The sequence below is a fragment of the Rhipicephalus microplus genome, chromosome X, assembly GCF_043290135.1.
Source record: "Rhipicephalus microplus isolate Deutch F79 chromosome X, USDA_Rmic, whole genome shotgun sequence".
Classification (NCBI taxonomy): domain Eukaryota; kingdom Metazoa; phylum Arthropoda; class Arachnida; order Ixodida; family Ixodidae; genus Rhipicephalus; species Rhipicephalus microplus.
This window is the reverse complement of record NC_134710.1, coordinates 311,580,707-311,608,093: the sequence shown is the minus strand read 5'-3', so window position 1 is coordinate 311,608,093 and position 27,387 is coordinate 311,580,707. Positions and strand designations below refer to the sequence as shown.

Sequence of the window (27,387 nt, the reverse complement as noted above, 5' to 3'; positions counted from 1 at the left end):
GTCCTACGAATTTCCGTGAGAGATATCGTAGCGAAAATGCGACTACAAGCATCCAGTACGCTAACTGGGATAGGGTAAATGAAATTGAAGGCATTGCTTTGAGAATACACTGATTGAACAGAACGCAAAAATACGCCCGTTTGTTTTCATTTTTCTATTTTGCAGCAAGGGCAATTTGGTGTCATCATTGTTTTGAGTGCAACATCGCAGCCTTTCTCCCGTCGCCCAAAGAGAAACTTGAAAATCAAGTAATTTGTCTTCAAAAGCGCTGGATAGCTTGGAAATATGAAAAACCATTAGTGTTCAGAAACTTAGGCCCACTAAAAACGACGTATGTACCTGTACGTCGAAGGGACAATTTAATTTTGGTCAATAAAATTGAGATCACTTGGCGTCTGGCACGTTTTCATGTTGCGACACTAACAGTTGTATTGGCAGCAGGAAATGCGTGACACTGTGACTGAAGTTTGTTTCATGGCACTGCAAGCTTGGCGCGCCCAAGAGCATGGGCATTGTAGTAGACGACGCGAAGCCGCGCCGGCAGGCACTCCCATGCATGCGCAGGTTTACTTTGATGCGCAGCCGGGCTCACGACAGTAGCGTTCCGTGGAGCGCTGCCACGCGCTCGCGCGTTCACCCTAACAGTGGCCGGCTCTGTACACTGTCGGAAGTGTCCCATCACTTCTGTTCAGCTTATGTACAGTTGTCTGTATCAGGATTCCAAGTGCAGGCATGATGCAAGCTTCTTTTAAATGCGAAGCATGTTATAATCACACCTACTCGCAAATCCGGCGTTTGCGGTGGTCTACACCCTACTGCGTATGCTCGCGTCTCGCGTCTCGTGCCGCATGCTTACGCCTTGTGCCAACTGTCGCTCCTTCCCCCTCTCTCGCCTTGCAAGGCTAATGCAGGCAGCGTCTACTAGTAAAATCCGACTTGTTGCAGGCACTGCATCGTGCGTTCAGAATTCGGTTTAGGGCGTTTTTGCTTGGCTTTCGTTTGACTTTTGCTTGACTTGAGTAGATGTGATAGAAGCAACACAACCTTCGACCAGTAGTGGGGCACAAGCCAACATCCATGTCCCACAACTCGTTAAAGGCAATGCTTCTCCTTTGTTCAATAAATATGAAAATTAAAAATGAAATAACAATTGAGCATTTCCAAACCATACCCAATTATGCAACATTCACGTTGTACTCCTGCCACTCTACTACACATTTACTCGAGTCCCATCCCCCTCCCCCTGTGGGAAGATCCAGATTTTTTCTTTGTCCAGAACACATGCGTTTGATAAGTCTATTTGGTGGTCTGTGGATTCCGCGTGTTCAGCTAGGGCAGTCGAAGCCACGCGTTCTTTTGTGGCGTCATATTTGTGTTGTTTAACTCTTTTCTTGAAATAACCAGTTTCACCGATATACTGGTTGTCACAATTGTGGCAGCCTATGGCATAAACAAGACCAAGGAAATCTCTGCTCGGTAACTTGTCCTTCACATTGGCTAAAGCATTCCTTGGGCTTCACGTTGGTACATGCACTGTTTTTTTATGTATGTTGCTTTTACATATCTCGCGGCCTATGTGAATTTATGCATGTTTGCCTAGGCCACGATTTCTGCTTGGCTTGAAGGCTGTCTTGTCTAGGCTAGAACTGCCATCGGCAGAAGTGGCCAGGCTACTCATGTCTTTATTATTATTATTATTATTATTATTATTATTATTATTATTATTATTGTTGTTGATGCAACAGCAAACGTCCTCAACTACACACTTATTCCTAGTAGCTTGTGTTTCAAGGGTAGAACTTGGGTAACTTCAGCTAAATTTCTCATTTCAGTTTTGTGAGACTGTGTAAATATATATGCAATTATTTTTTAGCGTGACATCCACAGAACAGCACGTAAATCAAGGCAACGTGCCGACATCTGCAATTAATCTGTGGAATCAAGGTAGCTGTTGCACCTTGACAGATTCCTGCTTGCCACCACATATTTAAAGGTCGGCACTTTCAACGCTGTCCCCAGCTTGCATTGCAGCCGTCCAAGGACTTTCGTCGCACTTCAGGCGTCAGAGCCCGAAGACACAAAATACAAACATGCATGTGCTCGTTGGAAAAAGAAAGAAGGAAAATGTTGCAGTATGGCTCTGTTCTTGCAACATTGTCGTTGGTCATTGTCAGAGCAAGGTACACAGAATACGCGGGTAGTAGTAATTAATTTTTTTTGCTGAGAAGTATATTTTAGAGGTGTGCAAATTGGGCGGGGATGCAAACAAATAGTAAATAGAGCAATCCAGGTCGAGTCAAATCTAATCCAATCCACATCCTAAAAAGTTTAGTCAGTAAACATAGCAGTTCAGGGCGATCTAATTAAATTCAATCCAATCCACATCCTAAGTGGCGTGTGCTATAACCATTACAGAAAACTAGATTATACTCCAGTTACAGAACCGGCCAGGCTCCCATGTCCTCATTTTGTATGGATGCCGTGAGAAGGCCCCACTTCTACGTTTCCTAGCAGCTTTGACAGTGATGTCGGACTATCGCTGGCTCCTTCAAACTTTCATCTGTGGTTACTTTTAACTGGTGTGTTTGCTTCGTGGTCTGAACATCAAACAGCTGACTTGCTCACTGCTGGGCTCAGGGGTTTTATTTCGGCCAGATATACATTTTTTCACATTTACTGCATGTGCTCAGAACATTCCGAGTACGTCTGCTAAATATGTTTACTTCTTTCATATGGTGTGCTGATTTTTTTTTACCACTTGAGGGTCTGTTTCCAATGCACAGAGTTTTCTAAGCAGATGTGGCGGTCATAGAATTTGTTTTTAATCACCATGAAAAACCTGGAAAAGTCAGGGAATTCAGAAATATGAAATTGGTAGACACCCTGATAAACATACCGGAAGAAATCTACAGTGGCTCCACAGTTACCATAGTTCTCCATAAAGAAAGCGACAAAAATCACAATAAAGAAGGGTGTAAGGCAGGGAGACAGGATCTTTTCTATGTCGTTCACCGCATGTTTACAGGAGGTTTTGAGGGCTCAGATTGGGAAGAGTTAAGAATAATATTTAATGGAGAGTATCTTAGTAACCTGCAATTCAATGATGACATTGCCTTAATGAGTAACTCAGGGGACGCATTACAGCTCATGATTACTGAACTGGACACAGAAAACAGGCGAGTAGGTCTGAAAATTAATATGGTAGGCCCGTGTGCTCATATTTGGGTACATGTTAAAGAATCCCAGGTGGTCGAAATTTTCGGAGCCCTCCACTATGGCATCTTTCATAATCATATGGTGGTTTTGGGACGTTAAACCCCACAAATAATCAATTGAAAATTAATATGCACAAAACTAAAGCAATGTGCAACAGTCTCGGCAGAAAACAGCACTTTGCAATAGATTATGTCTACTTAGGACAGGTAGTAACGGCAAAGCTAAACAATGAGAGTGAAATAACTAGAAGAATAAGGATGGGGTGGATCACATTCGGCAAGCTTTCTCAAATCATGAATTGTAATCTGCCACTAACCCTCAAGAGGAAGGTATATAACAGCTGCATCTTGCCGGTGCTTGCCTACGGAGCAGAAACCTGGAGTCTTACAAAGAGGGTTCAGCTTAAGTTGAGGACGACGCAATGAGTGATGGAAAGGAAAATGATCAGTGTAATCTTAAGAATGGGGTGTAACCACCTCATTCTTATTCTTTTAGTTACTTGAATCTCGTGGTTCGGCTCCACGGTTACTATCTGTCCTAAGTAGACGTACTCTTTTACAACTTCAAGTGCACTGCTACCTATCGCGAAGCGCTGCTCTCTTCAGTGGTTGTTCTACATTACTTTCGTTTTCTGCAGATTAATTTTAAGACCTACCTTTCTGCTGTCCTTTTATGAATTCAGTAATCGCAAATTGCAATTCGTGCCCGGAGTTACTCAGCAATGCATTGTCATCGGGGAAACGTAGGTTACTAAGGTACTCTTCATTAACTCTTATCCCTAACTATTACCATTTTAGGCCTCTGAAAACCTCCTGAAAGCATGCGGTAAATAGCATTGAAGAGATCGTATCTCCTTGTTTTACACCCTTCTTTACTGGTATTTTGTTGCTTTCTTTATGGAGCTCTATAGTGGCAGTTTATCCTTTGTATATTTCTTCCAGGATGTTTATATATGCTTCGTTACCGCCCTGATTCAGCAGTGTCTGTTTGACTGCTGATATCTCTAGTGACATTTCGATGGTGGCTGAATGCCCCGCAGGGGCGTCTGCGCAAACAGGCATTTGGTGTTTAGAGAAGCCACGGACTTGAGCTAAAGGGGGGTTTTCACTCCCTGCCACGCCTAGCCGCACGTGACTGAGCCGTGTCCGGGGAAAAGGGGATCCTGGGGGTTGAGCCAATACCGGGTGACTGGACCTGTAAGGCCCCCTGGCAGAGGCAACGCACCCCTTTGGCCCCGGCTTCACGTAGGCGGCACCCCTGGGCTGACCCACTCGGGAAATCGGCAGTCTCTTTTTCCTGTTGTTTTCTCCCTACATCTTCGTCTTTCTCTCTCTTTTACTCTTTCCTGTCTTCTACACGGTTCATTTACTTGTAACTTTCCTGGCGGCAAGGGTTAACCTTGTGTAATCGCTCAACGTAGGGCAATTATATTCCAATATAGTGGCGATGCATGGTTGGAGACTCAAAGTGTTTGTAATGCAACCTTGTAGCTTCCCCTTGTTGGGCTCAGTGGTGGGTGGCCACCATCGCTGCCGAACTTCAAAATTTTTATGGCAAACTCCTTTCCTGCCTTACCTGATTGCCACTTGAAAAGGTGGTGCACCTATGAACTGTTTACTTTTGTCCAACCAGAAGAGTCTTTCCCCAAGCACTATGTGATATGTCAGCACTTTAAACACTGGTTGGAAAGTTGCAGAGGGCACACCACATGTGCCAAATGTGCATCCAAAGAACACTAATCTGACAAATGCGCCTTTGGAGTCTATTGTGCGAACTGTGGAGGAGACCGCCCCACCTAATCAAGATCATGAACCTTGTGGAAGGAAGAGAAGGAAATAGAACTAAAAATCAAATCGAACTTGTCTTTTCAAGAGGCATGCAAACGTTTTTCTCTGCACAACCCATCTTATCCTTCTTTTGCCGATATGACGCGCCAAACCTTTCCACGCTTGCAAGTGTCACAAGAGTGGGACCCCGGTCGCGCCATCAGTGCCCTTGGCTGGAGCAGCCTGTACTGCTCCGCTACTTGACAAACAGTGCTGGCAGACGCCCGTGTCTGTTGGTCCCCGGACCACTGCAAGCGCAGTCGGGTCCGAAACCACTGCGAATGTGCCTGCTGGGCAGGCACCATCCGCAAGAGGTGATGGGTACAAGTCCCACTACTCCTCCGGCGGCGAAGGATAGGTGTAAGTATTTGGAGTGTGCCAAAAAAGAAAAACTCCAAATTACAAGGCCCCTGAAAGGCCCTGTAACCTAAGGTAACACTTTTTGTACGCTCAGCACCACACAACTTTAAAATGACACAAGTACTACAGTGAAACGTCAGAGGACTGCTCAGAAACTTCGACAATGCTCAAGAACTTTTACACGAACATTCGCCCAAAGGGTTATGTGTATAGAAAACGCACCTTAAATCCAAAAAACACGAATTTTCCATGTTCTTATGATATTTCGAAAGGACCGAGATAATGCTGTGGTGTCATCTGGTGGCGTGGTTAATAAGTTAGTCAAGGTGTAGCATGTACACATCTATGACTACAAACACCTCTTGATGCAGTGGCTGTTCGAGCAGTTCTTCTGAATAAACTCGTCACCATCTGCTCTCTTTAGGTACCTATACAGTATCATCTTGAAAAACATGAATTCCAGTCCTTGATAGATGAACTATCAAAACCTTACATGGCCCTTGGGGACTTGAATGTACATAGCTGTCTATGGAGTGATTCTTAATGCTACACAAGTGGCTGCTTAATTGAACAGGTCCTGCTCTCTTCCGGTACATGTCTGTTGAACCGGAAAAAATACACATATTGTAGTCTCGCCAAGAAAATTTACTCATATATAGACCTCATCGTTGTATCTCCATTAGTTCTGCCCTTACTCCAATGAAAAGTGGTCAACAATCTTTTTTGAGATGGCCACTTTCCCGTCATTCGAAGCTCATCCTTATAAAATCAATGCTCCTAAATGTTCCACAGGTTCCTTCCTCAATGGCTCACATACAAAGCTAACTGGGAACAGTTTCACAAGATTACCCGCTTAAGTTGGACTGACATATCGTGTTTAAGCATAGATGCGGCTGTACAGTACTTTACTGCCTTTATAAGTGACGCTGCAGCTCAATGCATCCCGCAAACGTCTGGACTGGCGACCAAATGACGTGTCCCAGAGTGGAACAATGAGGGCCGAAATGCACACAAGAAACAAAATCAAACATAGAGGTTGCTCTAGAACTCTCCCATAGCGGAGAACCTCTCAAACTTTAAGAACATAAAGTCCCAGGGCAGAAGGACGCGCCGACAGGCGAGATGGTAAAGTTGGCAGAAGTTTCTATCGGGCATTACTTCCTGTATGCATGAGGGTAAAGTTTGGAACAGGGTCAGTAGCATAATAGGGAGACAGGCATATTCACTTCCGCTAGTAAACACCCAAGGTGACAGCCTGGAAGACCAGGCGAACCCTTCCAACGGGTGTCTAGCTCGTTGCATTACTCTGAGGGCTTCCAATGCTACAAAACAAGAATAAAAAAACAATCCAGAGCGGAAATATACAAAATATGAAGCATATAATTAACCTTTTTGTTTACCTATACTAATGGCATCGCTTGATTGCTGTAATAAGTCCGCCTCACGTTCTGATCGTGTAGTATATGAAATGTTAAAGAATCTACCTGCCGAAACACAAAGCACCCTACTTTCTCTCTACAATGCTATATGGTTTTCGGGCGAGATGCTTACTTCTTGTCAAGAGGCTGTTGTCATTTCGATTTTGAAAGAAGGCAAGGACCCATCCTGCACGGCGAGTTACAGGCCTATCGCACTGGCAAGTTGCCTTTGTAAACTGTTTGAGAAGATGATAAACAGGCGCCTGATACACTTCCTCAGTTTTGCATCATGCATTCTTTCATTGTGTGAGCGGCAGGTTCAGCTAGGTCTAAACAAGATGACAGAATGGGCAGAAGAGAATGGTTTCAGCATTAATGCTCAAAAAAAGCACCCGAGTCCTGTTCTCCTGGAAGCGACGCCTTCATCTTGACCCAGATATTGATCTGCATGGTCAACATCTCTCCATAAAGATGGGGCACAAGTTCTTAGGCCTAATTTTGGATAGTAAACTAACGTTCATATCACACATTAAGTACATGAAAAATAAATGCATAAATACAATGAATGTCCGAAAATTATTGTCATGCACTACGTGGGGCAATGACAAGAAGTGTCTTGATAGACCTGTACAAAAGCCTCATAGGCACTCACTTAGACTACGGGGCAATAATCTATCAGTCTGCCACACCAAGCGCTTTGCAGATGCTTGATCCTGTCCATCATCTGGACATTCCCCTATCTATGGGCGCCTTTCGCACTAGCCCCATAGGAAGCCTTTACGTTAAATTGAATGAGTGGTCACACCATATGCAGAGGTCCTATTTATCATTTGCATATTTTCTGAAGGTTAACGCAAACAAGAAACACCCTTCACACTCAACTGTCAATGACTTGTCCACTTCTACCCTTTTACCGCCTTTCGCTACAAGAGCACTACGCACTTCGTGTGAGGCGTGTTGCCGAGGAAATGGATGTGCCCATTCTAGAACACTGTTTGGCGGCTGCTGCTGCTAATCTCCCGCCGTGGCAGTGGCAGTTAATAGATTGTGATGTGTTCTTCATAGAGGTTTCAAAACACGCTCCCCTTGCTCGTATTCATACGTACTTTCTTGAACTTTAGCAAAAGTACACCTGTCCAGGATTCTTTACGAATGCCTCCAAGTTCCTCACTTCTGTATCATACGCAGCCATCGGTCTATCTTTTTCAGATGTTGGCATTTCTGCACGCAAATACAAGCATCTTCACAGCAGGAGTACACTTGATACTCGTGTTTATAAAACACATTAAACAAATAAAACTACAGAAGGCAGTAATATGCACTGATTCCCTGAGTGTAGTAAAAGCCTTAAAAACAATGAAAAATCACAAGAACCCTGTCCTTATCTCTGTATACTCACTATTATGCATGGTATATGCACAGAAATAGCATGTCGTAGTTTGCTGGTTGCCCGGGCACCGTGAGGTTCAAGGAAACGCGTTGGCGGACCAACTAGCTGCATCTGCCCACGAAAGTGCTGCCAATACAGCCATAGCAGTCCCTGCTCTCGACCTGAAGCCCTGTCTTAGAAGAAAACTCGGGGATCATTGGCAGCAATTATGTGGCAGGCAAACAGAATAAACTTCATCTTGTAAAGTTACATATAGGAGATTGGCCGCCAGTGTCAAGGTCACACCGCACAGAAGTCACATTTACCAGATTAAGAATAGAACATACACACACTACACACCCGCACCTTCTGTCCTGTGGTGATCTGCCATTGTGTGAGAAAATAAGCGGTTCTCCACATCCTCGTGCAGTGCAATGAGCTTGATGCTCTAAGAAAAAAAGCACTTTTTATTACCCTACCGACAGCAGCTCCTACTGCATTCTGTCATGCTCATCGGCAGGGTTCCGCTTTTTAAACTAGAATTGCTGTTTACGTTTTTAAACGACACACATAGCTTTCACCCCATATACCAAGCTGATCCGTAGCACGACCTCCCTACTGATGTCGCGGCTGCGGTGGCTACATCGTCAATATGGTTTTATGACGCCTTTTCGTCTTTCAGTTTCACTGCACATATTTCACGTCACGTCATGGTTTTAATATTTCTATGTTTTACCCGCGTTAGCGCGAGGAGTTTTAAGGCCCCCATACAGCCACATAGCATATCATTGTTCATATCTTTTGCCTACTGAAATGGTTCTCTTTAGCTATCAATTGGCCCTTGTGTCATCAAGCACCACACATAATAATGGTGACCGAATAAGAGCACCAGATGGACAAAATTTCCGGAGCTCTTCACTACAGCATTCCTTATAATCATATCTTGTTTTTTTAAATACGAAGCATTTCTTAGCGAACTTCGGCGACTTTGACCGTCACCCCCTTAACTTGGCGTGAACCAAAATTAGCATAGGAGGGTAAAGTGCTGTGAAGAATACGAGGTGCTGGTCAAGACATCAATAATGTCAAAATCCCGTCGCGTACGTCGTCAAACACTTCCTGCCAGACAGTGGCATATACCCATGGGCGGGTATGGGACGCTGGTATGCAGGTATGTGCCACAAGTGATTGACACTTAGTATCTACCCAGGAAGGATGAGAATACACATGGGCAGTTTTTATGCACGAGTCTTAAGAAACACCTGACATCGGTAGGGTCGACTCGACAAATGCAAAGAATAAATGTCGGGGTCCTAGCTGGAATCGAACCCAAGCATTCTACGTGGCAATGAAGTATTTTACCACAGAGCTAAGCCAGGTTTCGGGACTTTTCAAGTAAACGCTAATCTTCGTCAAACGTCAATAGGGGTCGCAGTACCGCCTACACAATTTTATAAACATTACACATGTACTCCTTTGATACAGCCGTCATGTCAGGTTAACGTTGATTGTGGTTAGTTACTATGCGCTGAAGTTCATTTATGTACCTAGCACTGTCCAGGGCCAGCATCTTCGCGAGTATCAGCGCTTGATATCAGCTTCTGGTGTTGGTAAAACGCATGTTCTATTTGGCATCATTGTGCAAGTGCGAACAACTGGCTATATAAACATCTGCAACTCTTCAACATATGTCTGTGTGTGCACATATATTTAGCATCGTTTCATAATGTGTCTCCCAATAAGATAATTGCAACACACGGTCACCTTCCCTTTGCATGCTTCGCATCGCGTCGATTCCCAGGTACGTGGGATCTGTCAAATTATTAATATTATCATTGTTATTATTATTATTATTATTATTACTATTATTATTATTATTGTTGTTGTTGTTGTTGTTGTTGTTTACGGGACTCTCAGCGTATTGTCTCCAAGACATTTACTTCATCACAATCAACCATGGGCGCCTCTGATTTGCAGATGTCAGGCTGAAGAGCATTGTATTTGTGTTCACGTGTCACTTTTGGCTAGTGGTTATTATGAATTAGTTTGTTTTTATTTTCATTTGTGTTGTGAAATTTCTTACAAATTTTTGATTTAGACTTACTTTGATGCCTTAATAGTTGAGATTTTAACTGATTACACTAGGTGGAGTACAAAATTATTGTGTAACACACATATGGTGTTGCAGAATTTACAACAGCATTTCGGTGGTAAGAGTTCTACTGATACAAATTTAAGTCTGATATGAACTAGTGAAATTTCTTGGCCAAATTTCGTAATGTCCCACAGGCCGAATTCGATGTTCCGAACACTTTTTCAGTGTTGTGACAGGTGATACAAACTTGGGTTACAATGTTGACTGTTGAGCGACAGCCAGCTAATCAAGCGTGTTCCAAAAGCACATGCATGCAGCCACGGTCAGAATTGTGTTTATGGTTTGCTGTATCCACTGTTAATGAAGCTGCTCTCACTACCGATGCAATCATGTATGGTGTTGATGAAACTTCTAAAGTGCACGTATATCCAACGGCCATTGCATCAAAACGATGCTGCATGCTGCAACTACTGTGGACAAAACCGCAGTAGATGCGATTATAGGCGGTTGCAACAAGGGATGCATATGGTCAGAGCACACGGATAGAAACGGAACTATCATTTGGTGTAGCTGCTGGGCACGAAACTGCACTTGCTATCGACGTAATCATCAATAGTGATTACGCAGCTCCATAGGTATGCGGCTTACACAGCGGTAGATTAAAGGAAACAGTCATAAAAAGGCATTAAGCATTTTGGAGTTCCTGTCATTCGCTTATGATCATGGTGGAGCGACTTCGGTACTTGGTTTTTATTTGCCTTAAGCAATGTTTTAACATGCACATTCACAGCAACCAGCTACGCCGTCCCTTTTTAATTCGTCGATGCATGTCCGAGAGAAAGATACAAAAGTTCTTTTTATGGCAATGAAGGTTCTGTGTACATTATCGTTTAAAGAGATTTTGCTAGATTTTTTTGGGTTTCTTCACTCTCCTTTAAAAATTATATCGTTGCAATTCTACTGTGTTTGGCTGATTACTGGAGTGAATGATATCTTGAAAAGGGATGCTGATATTGATAAGTCGTAATTAAAGTTTTAAGAAACTTGAAAGCAAAGCAGTTAAGTGGCTGTGGTCTTGATGTGAACGCAGACTGTATATCTATGTTTGGCCTTCGCTTATCTTGTTTTCTCCGGATAGGCCTTGTAGCTGCCACGTTTTCAGAATCACACACGCAGTACCATGCAAGTTTGTGACGCTCTCGGAATGAACAGTGGCGGGACACACAGTGGTGTATCTAGCCAAACTTGAGTGTCTAACTTAAAGAGGCCCTGCAAAACTTTTTCAAAGAAGCATTGTATGACCTCGCTACTGATGTTCATTGCCTCACAGATCGATTGCTGCAAAAGGTTTTTGAATCTTTCAAATATGAGAGGAGTTACAGAAACGTGTTGCACACTATAAACACTTTCTGTCTTATTCCAACGAGTGCGCTGGAAGCTACACAAAGGAAGATGACAGAGGGGAGAGAAGCTATACCAGTACGCATAACAAGCGTGAGATTTGATGCTCTTGCAACCATAAAATTAATGAGTTCCCTCTACTTCTTTGATGTAGCTGGGCTGATCAGAGATTTAGTTTGTTAAGAGAAGAGTGAGCGATTTCTAGCTGATTTTAAAACATAATTATAATCAGGTCACATGCTTTACTGTAATATTTGGCTCGCATACACAGGAGACCCGATTAACGATATGCAGCGTTTCGTGAACATGTTCAAAAAGTGTTGCAGGGCACCATTAAGGTGATGCCACAGCCCCCTCCTCCTCTACTCCCAACCTTAAATGGGTGTATGAAAGTGTGAACAAATGAATGCCTTCTCTTGTGTCATATGTTGCTGTCACTAATAAAGTGGGCCAAGAAATCTCATTGCTTTGAGAGCACAAGATGGAAGTGTCTTTTTAGTGATAAAGGTCGCAACTTGGCCAAGCCATATAGCAGGGAGTGGAAGGAAGCAGCTTGCACCAAGCTAAGGCTCCTGTAGACTGTTTTCTGCCGCTGGTTTGCACAGTTGAAATCTGATGGTGTGGCTGGCATTCAGCTTTTCAGTCCCTGAAACGTTGTCCTTGGTATTGCCGCTCACTATGTTTCCATCTGCGCCGCGTCATTTGCTTGGTGTCCCCATAATGTCTGCTTGCACTGTTTGGGCAAGTAAAAGCGAGCAGACAGCACTGCCAGAAAAAGTCAACATGGCAGTACCCACAGATGTGCGTTATTTTTACTTCAAATATATCGCCTGATCATCGTGCACTATGTGGCCCGTAAGTTAGAAACCTATGCTTGTATTTTATTTATGTTTGTGTCCTGAAGTATCGAAAGCAATGTATTCACTGTTATTTTACAGTGTTTCGAAGATCTACTCTCAAATCCTCTGAGACAAGGCTTACCAAATGTGGCTAAATAAACACAGCTGATGTTGATAGTAAGGACAAAGCATACTTCGTCCTCAGTGTGAGATGGCACAAAGCAATACCTGAATTCACCATTTATTGTTGTCATCATAGTCAGCAAATAGCAAGTCAAGTTCGGATCAAAGCGGGTGATCATCACGTTTGTATGGGTGGTGCCATTTTGGCTTATTATCACAGGTACCGGCAACTTCTAATACAGAAAATAAAGGCATGCACCACCATATTTGTTCAGTAGAATAAATACATCACATAATGCTGTGACGTACATGCTAAACAAATACCAGTGTCTCTGCCTTGTCAACATACAGATGATAAAATATCAAACTATTTTTGCTGTGCAAGCATGCGACTTGCTTAAACTCTGCTGCAACCAGCTTGTGTGGTACGACCACTTCATTTACCAAAGGCCATTTGCAATCGCGTGATCAAACATGGCCGCACCTGCGTGCTGCTGTGGAAAATATCTTATTGCTTTCTGCCCCCTTAAGCTTAAATAAGGCATGGGTGAAATTTTCTTCTCTCTTGTAGAGGAGGAAAGCTTGAAAATGCTTAGTTATTTTGTAGTTTGTGTAAAATGTTTCACCACTTTGGCTGATAAGTTTTTTGGAGCTTTACAGCACTGTAAAAATGCATTTTGAATATAGTATATATCCTGAAATTTCAAGGCCTTTGAATAATACAAGTGTCGTTCTAATTGAATCAAATATCGAACAGTTTAAGTGGACTATATTGATGTTACATTTTATGTACAAGTTAATTGTGTCAGAGCAGAGTTACATTGAGCTTAAGTTGGCATCATCATGCTGTAGCAGAATTGATCATTGTTACAGGAATTGATGCGCGAGATGTATGGATAGGCTCACTAAAGATGTTTACTCTATCTCAGTGCATCAAACACAATTGTAACACATGAAACTTCTTTAAGAACCTGAATTTACCTGTGATTTTTTTTTTAACTTTTTGTTCGCAGGCTAATTTTGAGGCGTCGCCCAGGGCTAAAATGCTTTCGCTACTTGGCTATGACCCTGATGATGTGACAAACCAGGTACATTTCTTTGTTTTCTGAGCCATGCTTACAATATTGAAGTTATCTATGAACTGGCAATATAAAGCTCAAGCAATATTCTAATATTTACAGCTCAGTTTAGTGTACACCACCACTTTTATTTTTTTGGATACTCCTGAATTGTTTTAAAGTAAATGTTACAATTTTACGTCTAGGTGGTGTTAGCCGCCGTCCGATCTAAAGGGTATAGTCGTGTCAATCCATGTATCCATTCATCCATATAAGTGTGATTTTGTATCATTTAAACAATGTATATTTTCATGGTCACGCGGATACTGTTCATTTTAAGTGAAAGTTCGTCTTTAGTGGGCCCGTTATATGTGGGCTCGACTGTATTTGTGCTCACCTTCATCTCATAGGAGTCTTATAAATCGATTTTGTGCCAAAAATAATGGTACGAGAAACTTTTCCGATGAGTGCTAAAATAGGTATTGATTCTGAACATGTCAGCTTTAAAAAGTAGATTTTTTTTCGGGATATTCGGCCTTCTGAGACCCGTGTAACTTACGGTTGATCAAATAACTAAATCAAAGTAGCCACACCATACATGGCAACTCCTGCAATATATTGGAAACTGTTACAGATAGCAGAATATTTTTTGCAAGATGAAGCTACAGTCGAACTTCGTTACAACGAACGCCACCGAAATTTCCGCAACAACGAAAAATTCAGGGTTCCCCGTTAGCAGTTCATAGGAGTCGATGTATATTGTCACCAGAACGAACACTTTTTATTCTGCCGTCCCGCTTCAATGAAACTTCAAGATGCAATTCCAGGCTTAGATATTTATTGCTATGCAGTAAACAGTCTTTAACATTTTGATGCATTTTCAGAACTTGAAAATAGGTCGACGAAGTCTAAAACACACGTTGGCACCACCGTTAAGCACCACTGTTCATCAAGCATGGGCGCCGCCATCGCCGCCATCATTGCCATCGCTCTATAGCGATGGCAATGAGACTGCCCTGCTTTTGCCACTGGCTTGCTTTTGAGCCGCAGACGATCTGAAGCTGAAGCTCAGTCGCTCAGTTCATGATTTTGTTTCGCGCATCTGTGCGCAACAATGCCTTTTTCGATGCCAATGCGTATAATTTTGTTCGTGCTTGGCCATTGTGGTAAATAATCAGAGCAGCTGTTCGTCCACACTATCAACAAAATCAACTATCTGCGAGTGATGGATGATAAGAATAGCATAGAATAAGGCAAAAGTCACCACTCCACGATACCCTGCCTCCATCTCGGCATTGTCGAATACACTTTGACGGCGGACAGCTGCTAGTGTTAACGTGTTAATGCAGATGTTTGGTTCGTTCACGAAAGTGGTTGTAGGCCTTGCTTCAGTGTGCTTTTCACCATGGCCTCGGTATGCATGGGTGAGAATCGCGTCACGACGCTGCTGCTATATTTTTTCGACTTCAATGAAAATTTTTCTGCGCCCCGTCAGTTTCGTTGTAGCGAAATTCGACTGTATATGTTTGTAGCACACAACATAGGAAGCATGTTTTAACTTTTCTTGATGCAAGTTTTTAAAGTTAGTCTTTTGTGTGACCACTCCATGGCTACATTCAGAAGTGTGGCAGCTTGGGCTAGTTGGTATGGCATGACGATAGTTATAGCGCAAGAACAAAATGACAACACAGACGAGGAGGACACGAAGGACATGAGCGCTCATGTCCTTCGTGTCCTTCTTGTCTCTGTGTCGTCGTTTTGTTCTCGTGCTATAACTATCTACATTCAGAGCTATAAAATTTAGTGTACTGTTAAGTAAGAAATAATGACCCACTTAAAAAATTGCTTTCTAGGTTGTGTGGCTTGGGCTTTCTACTGCTGATCCCTATGTCATCTGTATATTTTTGACAGGTGGTTGTTTTTCTGTTGTAGGAACAATAGAGATTACCCTAATTATATAATGAACAAATGAAGCTATAGAAACAATAACTACATCTTTAAAATCAGGAGAACAAACTGAGTAAACATGCCAACTTTTGTCACATTTGGTTCAAAAATAGATGAAATAACTCTCAGACCCATGTCCCCCCTTAATTTACGCGAAGTCCTTGATAGGGGGCCACCGTGATCAAAAATAAACATTGTTGTTTCTTAATCACTGCCTGTCTAATTTTGCCTTGTCTAAAGCAAATCATCAAAGGCAAATCATTTGTAGTGTCGGCATGTGGCCACAACTTGCATATGCCCCTCATCTGTCATGTACACAGAAGTATTATGAACTTTAAAGTTCACATGTTGGTAGGTATATTAATTTGAGAATGCACATTCACTAAAGGTCCACTCCACATCAAATAATATGAGAACAAGTCAGTCACTTTTATTTCTGGCCTAAGACAGTACTCACACACAAACAAAATAAACAAAAAATTTTGCAAAAATAGATTGCTTGGCAGGGTGGTTATTTACTAATGGTCTAAAGTTACTTTAGATATATGAAGTTGCTACAATTGATGTTGTTACAGTATCAGTAATTAAATCAATATCTTGGGGTGGTATTGAATTCAGCATATCAGAAATTATAAGTTGGGCATAATAGGAAGGTTTTTAGGGCGTTCTCAATCTTGCACATAGTGTCTGCAAAGTGGCATGTAGCATCTGAGGATTTGGCTGGCAGGAAAATCCACAAAACATTGCCAAACTGCCTGTTGTTTCATATCTAACTTCAGCCACACTTCATTCACTTATTCGATGTTGACATGAATCTCTTATCTCAACTTAATTTATAAGTAACAAACAAGTTTGTTTTAATTGCTGGAAAATGCTATCATAGCCTTACAAATGGTCACTCCAATCCTGTCAAATGTTCATATCATTTACTTCCTCTTGAAGGTCTGTCCTAGTCAACTTACACCTTTCATGTCTAACTGCTAATCCATCTCTTCAGGTTGACAGAGTGCTTGATGTGATATTGACATTTTCTCTTAACTTTCGCTAGTTGGCTCTAGCTTGCCTCGAATTGGAGGACATTGATGACCAGGACTTCTGCAATGACGTTGGCAGCTTGTCACCCAATGCAACTGTAAGATGCACTCTCCTACTCGTGTCTTGCTTTGCAGTTAGCTGTGGTTTATTGCCTCCTGCAGTGCCTTTTGCGTTAACCGCAGCGGTGCTGGCCACTTCGCTAAATTTGCACCACTGTCTCTTTGCACAACCTCTGCTTGCAAATGCATTCTTACTGAGCTACCTTTTTGAATGATCTCTGCTGAATAAACTCGATTGCTATTATATTATTAAGAATATTAGGGGTGTAGGAATATATTAATAGCTTTTGAGTGGACTAAGCAAATACATTTATAACAATCAAATTCAATTTGAAAATAATACCGTACTTAGAAGATTTATATTCTTATAACATGATATGAACGTTCACAACAAACTGAAGCAATTGCTGGTAGTGTGCGACCGCATGCAATTATTTTGCATTTGCTTGTATCTAAACAGCAAATGAGAGCACGGTATTGTAATTTCAGTACTCCTATAATCAACCAAACATTATTTTGTATTCAAGTTCAATAAAACTAAAAATATAATTGTGAAAAGTGTCCCGATCCTCCCGGCTCTCCTCTATGCTGTTCATAACAACAGGGGTGGAAGTGCTGCATCATTTCCGCCATTTTGCGCCAATTCGACCTGTTGCTCCAAGCTGCACCTAAACGGCGATTTGCATGTGCTGTGCCAAATTTAGTCGAGTTTTATCATCGGCTGAGCAACGCATGTGTGCTATACTAAGGACGCAACCGCGTGCATATAAAATTAATTCGGTCACGTCTATTGGTTCTGTTTCACTCTCACGCCGTATTTTGGTTCATGCATGAATCTTGTTAAGGTGACGTTTTTGTGCATACCTCATTATGCGACTCTATGTATGTTTGAACAGCAAAGCTGTTAGCCGAATCATATAAACTTTTGGCTAAATCACATAAACTATAATCGTATATAATTCTTTTGGATCAGACATTGTGACACTCTACAAAATGCTGGTGTAAGAGAAAAAGGACGGCCACTCCAGGGAGAAATGCTCTTATCGCACAGTCTCTTCCCGTTGAGAGCTCGCCATGTAGAAGGGTTTACTAGCTGCGTGCTGATACTTGCCAATAGCGCGCGCGCCAGCTTATTGCAACCACGCTTTAGAATCAAAGTTCACCGCTGCTGCTCAAGCACTTCTCCCCCTTCCCCCCCACCCCCCCCCCCCGGGTCTTTTTTATGCTCGTTCAAGAAGGGCGGCGTGTTTTATCTCTGCTTTAGCATTCGACGGCAGGTGTAACATGTGACGTACGACGCCCTTCGAGCGAGCGACGCAGATCAGCTACTTTGTTTAATCTCTGCTTGAGCAGCGCATACCACCCCAGCTTGCGGAATCTTACGCGCGAGTAAAACGTGCGATGCGCGGGGAATGTCACCAACTTGTAGTTTACGCAAAACATGGTGGCGATGGCGAAAATCCGTCGAGTGTCGAGTGCCTGGACGCAGAAAATCCGAAATAGCAGGTGGCGTGTGCGGTCCGCAAACGCTAATTTCGAAACTATGGTGCTGCTGCGATCGTGCGTTGTGGTTTGCAGGAGGGCAAATGCTTTTCTATAACTCATATGGCACCAGCTATGCCCGCAATGCCCGCAGCGCCTGCAAACGTTATTCGAAAACTCCCTAATGGTGCGGCGAGCCCATCTAAATTTCTTCACGATTCTCATGTCGGCTGTAGCACTTTAATGACCAGAACATATCTTTTACACTCATTTTTATGGAGCCCTATTGGTTTAGTATGAAGATAGCTTTTATTAGTTCATCTCTAGTCTAATTGACTTGCTGTTCATGTTAAGATGCGGTGTTTCATTCACATCTGGAACATTGCCACATCTTAACATCAATTTTTTTTTTCATTTGTCTGAGGTCTGTTAGCTGTCCATAGTACCGCTTATGTTTTTTCTTTGAGTTGCTGTGCTTTCAGCTTTGATGTTGTAAAATTTAATATATTTATCAATTTGGGGTAAGTCTGGTCACTTGATCAGCATTGAATGCTCAGTAAAAACCACTGAAATTTCTTGGTTTTATGAGAAAGCAGAAATTCTAATTAACAGCGATGTTCGACCTGAGAAATCTGCCCCAAAACTAAATTTTGATGCTCCAAAGTATATCTTTTGGTGCTCCAGAGCTGCTTCAAAAATCCCCTCTTACTGCTCCAAATCTGTTCCAAAACCGTAATATTCCTGCTCCCAAAGCTGCTACAAAAGACTGAAGCCCGCTTCCACCCCTGTAACAATAACTGACGTCTTCTCCTTGTTGGCTACTGGTGTGGCCACTATCTGCTGTGATACTGTCTTCTAGGCAGTATTAGCAGTGTGCCATATTTTTTAAGGTTTTCATCATAAACTGGCTTGTGTTTTTTTTTAATGCTCTAATCTAAGCTGACCATAGAGTTTGATACAGGGGTATATTTAAAGAACTATCAACCTAGATTCGAGTAAATATGCGAGTTACTTAAGCCATGCATTCGCCAAATGTTTAAGGAAAAAAAAAACTGGGAAGGAAACTTTCATCAAAGTGCCAACCACACAAGTTGCTGGAGTATAATTCCTGTTGCCCAGCATAGCTTGCAAGGTCATCTGATGAATGCAGTTTTCACATTGTGCAATGAAAAACCGGATTTTCTTCATGCTTGTTGCATGGCTGTTTTGTGCTTATGTTTTCATCTTTTTTCGTTTCGCTTATCCAGCTTGCAGGGTTGTAACTCTTGGTGGTGTTGCCTTACTTTGTCCTGTTTTTCTTCTTCATGTTTGTTCCTCTATGTCGTTCTTCCCTTTGCATGGTCTTGTGTTGTGGCTAGAGTGAGGAGGATGACTCAGAGCTGTATAGTCCTCCCTCCTCAGACTTCAGTGTAAGTTGACATGCCCCCTGGCTTTGCTTATTTTTACCATCTTGCATGCTTTGCTTATGTTTGTGGGAGAATGCATATAATGAGATAACAGCTTGGACTGACAGTATTTCTTGTTTTCTTGCCAGCAAGTTGCTCTGCATTTTGCTTGATAGATGTGATTTCGCCACCAGACTTGCTGCAGAACTTAACAAAAACATTGTGCATCAAAACATTATATTAAGGTCTCTGGATTTTGTTTTTACTACTCTTTGCAGCTATTTGCTGCAATAAGTTCTCTGTTTTTCACTGGGATTTCTAGCTCTTGTGGGTTCTTGTTACATTTGTTAGGAAAACTAGACCAGCGAACGTTGTTTTATTTTTTCGCCTTCGCATTACATGATGGCACATGTCTCGCCTCGCGGACTGCTTCTCGTAACAGCAGTCGCAAAGCTTACGGACTTGCGCTTTGGTATATGATATTCATGTATTGATGCTGTAGATTCTGGCAAGTTTCCTGGAGTGGAATGGAGCGGTAGAAATTCTGTTAAAAAAAAAGGCAAGGCACATGTTTGTCTTAGCCCCAACCAATAAATGTGCTGCATTAAAAAAGAAGCAGCAGTGGGAAGTTTCTCACTGGAGAGACAGATAAACATTGAGTGCGAGACCACTTGAGTAATGATAATAATGAAACATCCGCGAACTTGCAAAAAAAATGTACAACATGGTTTTCGCATGTTGTTTTCGTAGCTCAGTGTTATCCTACCTAGCTGTGAGAGAGACACGCCCGGTAGAAGGTAAATCTTTGCCCCCTACAAGGCTGGTTCAAGCAAAATGTGGCAGTGTGCTGTCTATAGCTCCGTGCAAAGAGCAGCCTTCGCAGTCACATGTGTACGTGCGTGTAACAAATTAAATATAGAGCAACATATAATTGTAAAGAACGGCACTGCTCTTTGCTTTGTGTGAGTTAACAGGAGGCCCTGCAATATGAAGGTGTTTGTGTAATACACTTTGCGCATCGTATAGACGGAGTCATGTGGGATTGACAACAGTTCGCGGGAAAGCTTCACAATTTCCACTTTATAATTGACAGTTCCATCTGAATATTGGTCGAATTAGTGTTCGAGACCCTTCGTCACGTGCTCGCGTGTCATTGTGCTCACGACAGTATATATATATGTATATATGTATATATATATATATATATATATCTATAAGGTGCGTGGTGATTGGAAGCAACTGGTGGCATCCCTAGGAGAAGGAAATGCAAAAGGAAATGATTTCTCTCATTTTCTGTCTGCTTTATTTTTGAGAGGTAAGTTTCTTAGGCCCGCACTCTGTCGTTGCTATCGCGTCACCGCTCACATTCCTCTCTTACGTGTCTACCTCTTTCTTTGTCTCTGCCCTTTCCCCTCAAACCAGCAAACGCACGAAACGATCGCTTTACCCTGTTGTCCTCCTGGTGGTTGGGCCGTTGCTTGGGCTAGCTCGCACTGCACTGCGTGTGGCGCACACTCACTCGCTCAGTCATTCTCACCATTAAGTGTAGGAGATGCTCTCCCCACCCTACCCTCTTTATGAAAGCAAGCAGCGAGATGAGGTGCATAGTCATTCTGGTCCCATTTATAGGGAGCTTCATTCATTGGTTGTATTCATATATTCGTACATGGAACTGCTGGTTTTTAACTTTGACGACTAATTTCTTCAGGTGAGGCATGCAAACTTTTTTTAAAAATTAGCGTTTTTTACACTGTTGATTAATACACACACTCCAGAAGGAAGTTGAAATGTGAAATATATGAAGATACATTAACTACAGAAGGAAGTACAGTAGATTCAAAATAATTCACTCTGATAACTCATACTTTTGGGTAATCCTCATAAAATATGATTTTTTGGTTGGCCCTTTATACTTTTAATGTATTTAAATGTATTAAATGTATTCACACTCATCATCTGGTTAATTCATACTTTTTGCAGTTTCATGCCAGAAAATATCTGCTGCTTTCCCAGTACTATTTAAAAATTTGCGGGCTTATAAAATCGTAACAGTCCAAAAATGACAAATAAGCAGTTAAGGTCCATTGAAGAAAAAGGCTTTGCTAGTAAAGATACGTATTAAATGCAGCACACGCACGGTAAAAAATGATGCTTCTGTTTAGGCACATTCGCAAAAAAAGCAGTTGGTGATTCACGATTTCTTTCAAAGGTCTGATCAGAAGCAAATGGCCAAAAACGTGTGGACATTACACCTATGCTTTCTGTTAATTGGGTGCAGTTAGAGTCCAAAACCCTTTAAAAATTTTAAATGTGATGAAATCACTGCCTAATCATGTGTGGTGTCACCTATCCCAGATTTTTATGTCTGAAAAGTTTGTATCATTCAGACTTATTTATAATTCAAATAAATTTCAGAGGTCCCTTTGAGTTAGAATTAACAAGAGTAGACTTCAGTATAAAAAAATCTTCCAGGTCACTTTTACCTGTGGATTGCTTGCACAGAAATTGTAGTAATAGCACTAAAGGCATATTTTAGGAGTAATGATGTAATTTATAGGTTCTAATGATATAGAAAAACCTGCATGTGTGTTACTAAAATTTAGTGGCACTCGTCAAGACTTGATAAGTGTGTATAATTTGATATTTCGGAGTTTGCAGTATGTGTCTCTAATGGCACATTGGGGAGGGCCATATCAGAGAACTTGGCCAGTTTAGTTTGGCAAAAGCTGTGTAAGACAGCAACTATAAGTAGGCTACAAAGATGACAGTGAGACCCCATAATTGTTGTGAGGTCCGACTATTCGCGTAATACCATTTTGAAGCTGTAGTAACTTTTACAGTGTGTGTGCGTGTGTGCGTGCATGCATGCACACGCACATGTGTGTGTGTGTGTGTGTGTGTGTGTGTGTGTGTGTGTGTGTGTGTGTGTGTGTGTGTGTGTGTGTGTGTGTGTGTGTGTGTGTGTGTGTGTGTGTGTGTGTGTGTGTGTGTGTGTGTGTGAGAGAGAGAGAGAGAGAGATCCTGGATGTATAAAACTCGGATATATCGCATTATTGGTTTTATCAAGCCGTTGAAAAATCCCCTTGAATTTCCCTTGCTAAAGTATGGGACCAGTGCACCTGTATATCAAATGCTACTCCGCGCCGAAGCCCAGAAACGGCATTTTTCCTAGCAAATATAGATCAATTTTTGGTCACGTTGTAATAAGTTCCGATTCCTTTGTGTGCGTAGTGTACAAAAAGGCAGTATTATTCTATCGTGCTGATCTGGTTTTATTCCATCGTGCTGATCTGACCAAATTCCAGACATGTCTGGAATTTGATGGTGTGCAAGAAGCAAGACAAGTTTACGGACTGTTTTCATGTAAAATAAGGTGCGGTAACTTGTAGTTCACACCTTTTTCATGTAAAATAAGGTGCGGTAACTTGTAGTTCATACCTTTTTCATTATACTGTGAGTGAATTGTTATGTTAAAGCTTGTAACGATTTGAGGCCTGAATTGCTTTAATTTAGGTCTTAAATACGCATATTTTCTATTTCGAATTATCGATACATCGAACTATTTTGTGATCCTCTTCGAGTTCGATATATCTGTGTGTGTGTGGGGGGGGGAGTTGATTTATGCACGTTTTATGCATGTTGGTCTGCTGTTTTGAAGGCAGTATCTGTAAGATTGATCGTGCTTTCATTTTCTAGAATGATGACCTTGTTGAAGATAGCAGCAGTGCTTTTGACGGCATTGCTGCAAATCAAAAGGAAAACGAGTGCTCGCCTTTCACTATTCCTACAAGTTCAGGTGAGAACTAGTTTTATATCTGACGTCATAGGTAACTTCGTATGTTGCTCTTTTCTGCTGTGTAAAGTCGGTTGTTTTGAAAAGGACTACTGTGCTTTGGGGAGATCGCAATGTAATATAGCAATGTACAAGCCTCTTAGTGTTTCTGAATGGCACCACACTTGCCATCAAGCTTCTGATATCTAGTGGTGCATCATTGAAGCCATGTCAACTTTGTCATTGCCAGAAACGACACTTCTCTGCTTTGAGATCATTTTCTGACGCAAGCTCACTGTTCCTAGATTGAATTCATAAACAATCTCATTCTGATGTAATTCAACCCTTTTGCTACTGCTAACTGGAGTACAAATTCAATTTATTGTCTCCCTTCGTAGCCGCGAAAAAACTTTGTTTTATATTGAAATTTTGGATTAATGTGCTCTGTTAAATTTTGGTTAAAAACAACTCCTGTGCTGTGGACATGCTGTTATAGAAGATGACCATCGTTATGGTAGTAATGATTTTATTGCAGTTTTTTTACATTCGAGTTGGAAGGGAGAACTAAAAAAAATTGCTGATTTAATAAAAAGTGAAGCTGCAAAAGAATTACAGCTGGCATTGATTGACGGAACACTTTATCTTGAATTGCTTGTGCTGCCTCACTTGCACACTGCTGATTGTTTGCCATTCCAGCTACAGAAATTCGCTTTCTATGGTAGCTGTGGCAGAGTATCATTGACGGTAGTTTCTCAGTTTGCTTCATCTTACTGACGTGAGTAGTAAAGCAGCAGGATGCATTGATATGTTGGCAGAAGTGCGTGCTTGCTACTGAGAAAAGCGCCAGCCTCTTCTACAACAACCATTGCTGAGCGAGTGGAACACTCCTTGTTTCATGCCCTTAGCAGAGTCACTGCATGTGGCTGTTTGTTGCAACCACTCTACTTTCAGTGTTTCAGTTTACAGTTATAGGCTTTGGCTAGTCAACCATACTAAACGTTGTTGCATGTTCTCATGTGTTTTTAGGTGATGCTGACAGCCTGCTGACGAAGGCATTACTGACAGGAAACATTGATGCGGCCGTGAACTTGTGCTGGCAAGAGGGCCGCTGGGCTGATGCCCTCATTTTGGCACAGGCTGGTGGTTTGGAACTCATGCAGAAAACACAATATCGCTACTTCAAGCAGGCTACTTCAGATTCAGCAAAGGCACGCTTTGTTTCTTTCAGTAGTCAGAATTAAGGACTTCTGCTCAGGTACATCATTAAAGTTTATACAGTCATATCCTGCTACAACTAAATTGACAGGATGTGTGAAAAAATTTGTTGGCGCGAAATTTTATTGTCGCAAAATTTCATTTATAGACCACAAAATTTGGGAAGATCTGATGATTACGAGTCATCCTTTGGTCCCAGCAAGTGCATGCTATGAACTCTCCCCAACTCAGACGTACCTGGCCGAACATTGAGTGAATGTATTTTCTCGTGTGATTAAAATTTACAGAAAATTTGGAGCTAAAGTCTGGGAGAGAGTTATACGAAAATTTTGTCACTCAAGTTGGCTTCATGGCACGGCTTCATGGCAATACAAAGGCGGCGCCTTTGCATCAATGTGCGGGTAGATTTTTTTGCTCCGGCAGTTTGTGGCCAAGGGTGCCAGAGGATGCAGGGGTGGGTTACACAGAAGCAAATACAATACACAATATTCAGACGACCCTTGTGAATTGCCGAGTGCACAGCGCCGCCAACAAACGTACCAAACCTTCGCTAGAGGCCGACTGATAAGTGCAACTAAATGTGACAAAGTTCTGCACTACCACGTCCATAAGTAAACAACAGGAAAGCAGTAATGCTTCGTGGCATTTTATGACTTTATTGCCATTAAAAGGGGGTATGGTAGGTTAAACTAACAAAAAATCGAATTTGTAGTTTTGACACCAAAAAATTCACTGTACTCTGAGGAACAAACCTGTGGAAGCCTGATCCGCGCTGAAATGCGCCGCGCATTCTCTGGCATAAGCAGTATGCCCACATAAAACTTCGTTTTTCTCGAATGACCTTTTCTGTACGTTTTTCAACTTCAATGTATCTTTTCTCAAAAAGTATTGAATCAATTTCGATGAAACTTTGTATGTGTGTGCTATAACACATTAGAAACAATCTGAACTAAAAAAATGCTGATTTAATAAAAAGTGAAGCTGTAAAAGAATGACACAACATAACACAACCTTCGTGGCATTGTGTAAGCAGTATATTTAATATTTTTTTCAAAAACGTTTTGCAATCTATGAGTCTTTCCAACAACATAACTGAATATCGTTACGTTCCTTTCGGTAGTTGCAAAAAAAAAGGTACATTGAATAAGTGAACCCCCTTTAAAATTTGAGAGTGGGCCATAGGAAGGATAAAAAAAAAAAGGCATAAAAAAGGCTGTAACTTGATACCCAGTGGCATTTTTTTGTGAGCACGTCAAATTTTATGGGAATACTTGCAGCTGTTTCTAAGATATTACGTTAAAACTTACATATACCATTTACCCTACCATGCCCCCTTAATCTACGGCTGTGTTAGCTGTGCACCTTCAGACGAAAGCAACTACTGTTTCCTGTGCAGCGGCTGCGGTAAACACAAGTTAGTTTTTAACCTGTGCACGCTGTACTGGCCGTGCGCGTGACTTAAAAGCAACTACTGTTTCCTGTGCAGCGGCTGCGGTAAACACAAGTTAGTTTTTAACCTGTGCACGCTGTACTGGCCGTGCGCGTGACTTAAATTAAGAACTGCGTCTTTGCTATATTTGTTTGCATTGTTACGGCAAGAAATATTGGGTTGATTCGGTGTGTGTTGACTGCGCATGTACTTTCGTAGTCGCCCATGATCGCATTCGACACAATCACATTTGTGTTTGCAGCGATTGCGGCAGAATGCAGCTACGCTGGGAGTAGGTGCACGTTGCTCGCGTGTGCGCCTTCATGATGCGTGCATGTCGTTCATGATCCCACGGCTAGGGAGCATGAGCGATAGATTTTGAGTGCGATGTCAAAAACATATAGCAGGCGTTCTTGAAGATTGCGATTCTGCCGCGGCCCACACGAACATCAAATCCACCGGCAGCATCATGGTGGATGGGCGAGCTGTTGCTGAGCATCTCAATGGCGATAAATTTAGCGGGATGTGCGTGTAGGGGTAGGAAAGCATGTATCCGATGAAAACGTGGTTGTTGTAATACAGCTGTGCACTCTGAATGCCACGAGCCGTGGAGAAATGGGCGAGCTGGTATCGGAATTTCGCGGCTATCCGAGGCAAGTTCCTTTTTCTTATGAAGTAGTACTCACGAAAACTTCGTTAAAGCGGAAATATCCAGAAAAAGTATTCATTGTGACGAGACATTTTTCACCTTGTTTTTTATGGGCGGCTGACTGGGAATCGAAAATCATTTCTTGTGGTATAAATTTCGTTGTAGCGGAATTTGTTATAACAAGATTCGATTGTATTTACATGAATTATTTAGGATTTTTTTAAAACAGGGGAAAAAGAAAAGTCATTAACAGGTCAAGAATTCAGTGACAAGATTCCCGTATTTGAAGTGTGCGTAAAACATGGTTTGGTGTATAACTCAAGAACGTTGTTGTAACGCCTATGTGAATGTCCTATGCACGCCTAGGTAGAGGGAAAAAAATGCGACTTTTTTGCATTACTGTGTAATGAACATTATGATAGTGAACAACCTTTCAGAACTTGCTTCATGTCACTGTATTTCCTCACCTATGTTTCCTCTGTGCATGTGGGGTCAAGCTCTGCTTTCTAGACACAAATCTTGTGCTGTTGCAAAGTGCTGGTCAGTTTTGTATGTTTCGTGTTGTGTAGGCCTTGAGAAATAATGCTGTCTTTGTGTAGTTAAATGTGGGTGTTTGCTTTGCTTCTCTTGTCTACTCTTTCTCACAAGGCAAAGTTTTTGTATTGTTTACTGTAAAAGCCCGCATATAGCTCGGACCCATATATAGTCT

At 41.9% G+C, this 27,387-nt stretch overlaps 1 protein-coding gene across 3 annotated transcripts in view; it reads left to right on the top strand.

Moving 5' to 3' along the window:
* The window catches only part of Sec31 (COPII coat complex component secretory 31), a 170,543-nt gene that overhangs the window by 52,929 nt on the left and 90,227 nt on the right, over positions 1 to 27,387 (top strand). The window contains exons 11-15 of one of the 3 annotated variants that reach the window (XM_075879501.1): positions 13,661 to 13,735; positions 16,701 to 16,784; positions 19,587 to 19,637; positions 23,310 to 23,409; positions 24,412 to 24,593. In XM_075879501.1, the coding sequence (XP_075735616.1) occupies positions 13,661 to 13,735; positions 16,701 to 16,784; positions 19,587 to 19,637; positions 23,310 to 23,409; positions 24,412 to 24,593 (492 nt within the window). The remainder of the gene's footprint in view (positions 1 to 13,660; positions 13,736 to 16,700; positions 16,785 to 19,586; positions 19,638 to 23,309; positions 23,410 to 24,411; positions 24,594 to 27,387) is intronic. The other 2 variants (XM_075879502.1, XM_075879503.1) reach the window with 2 other exon arrangements.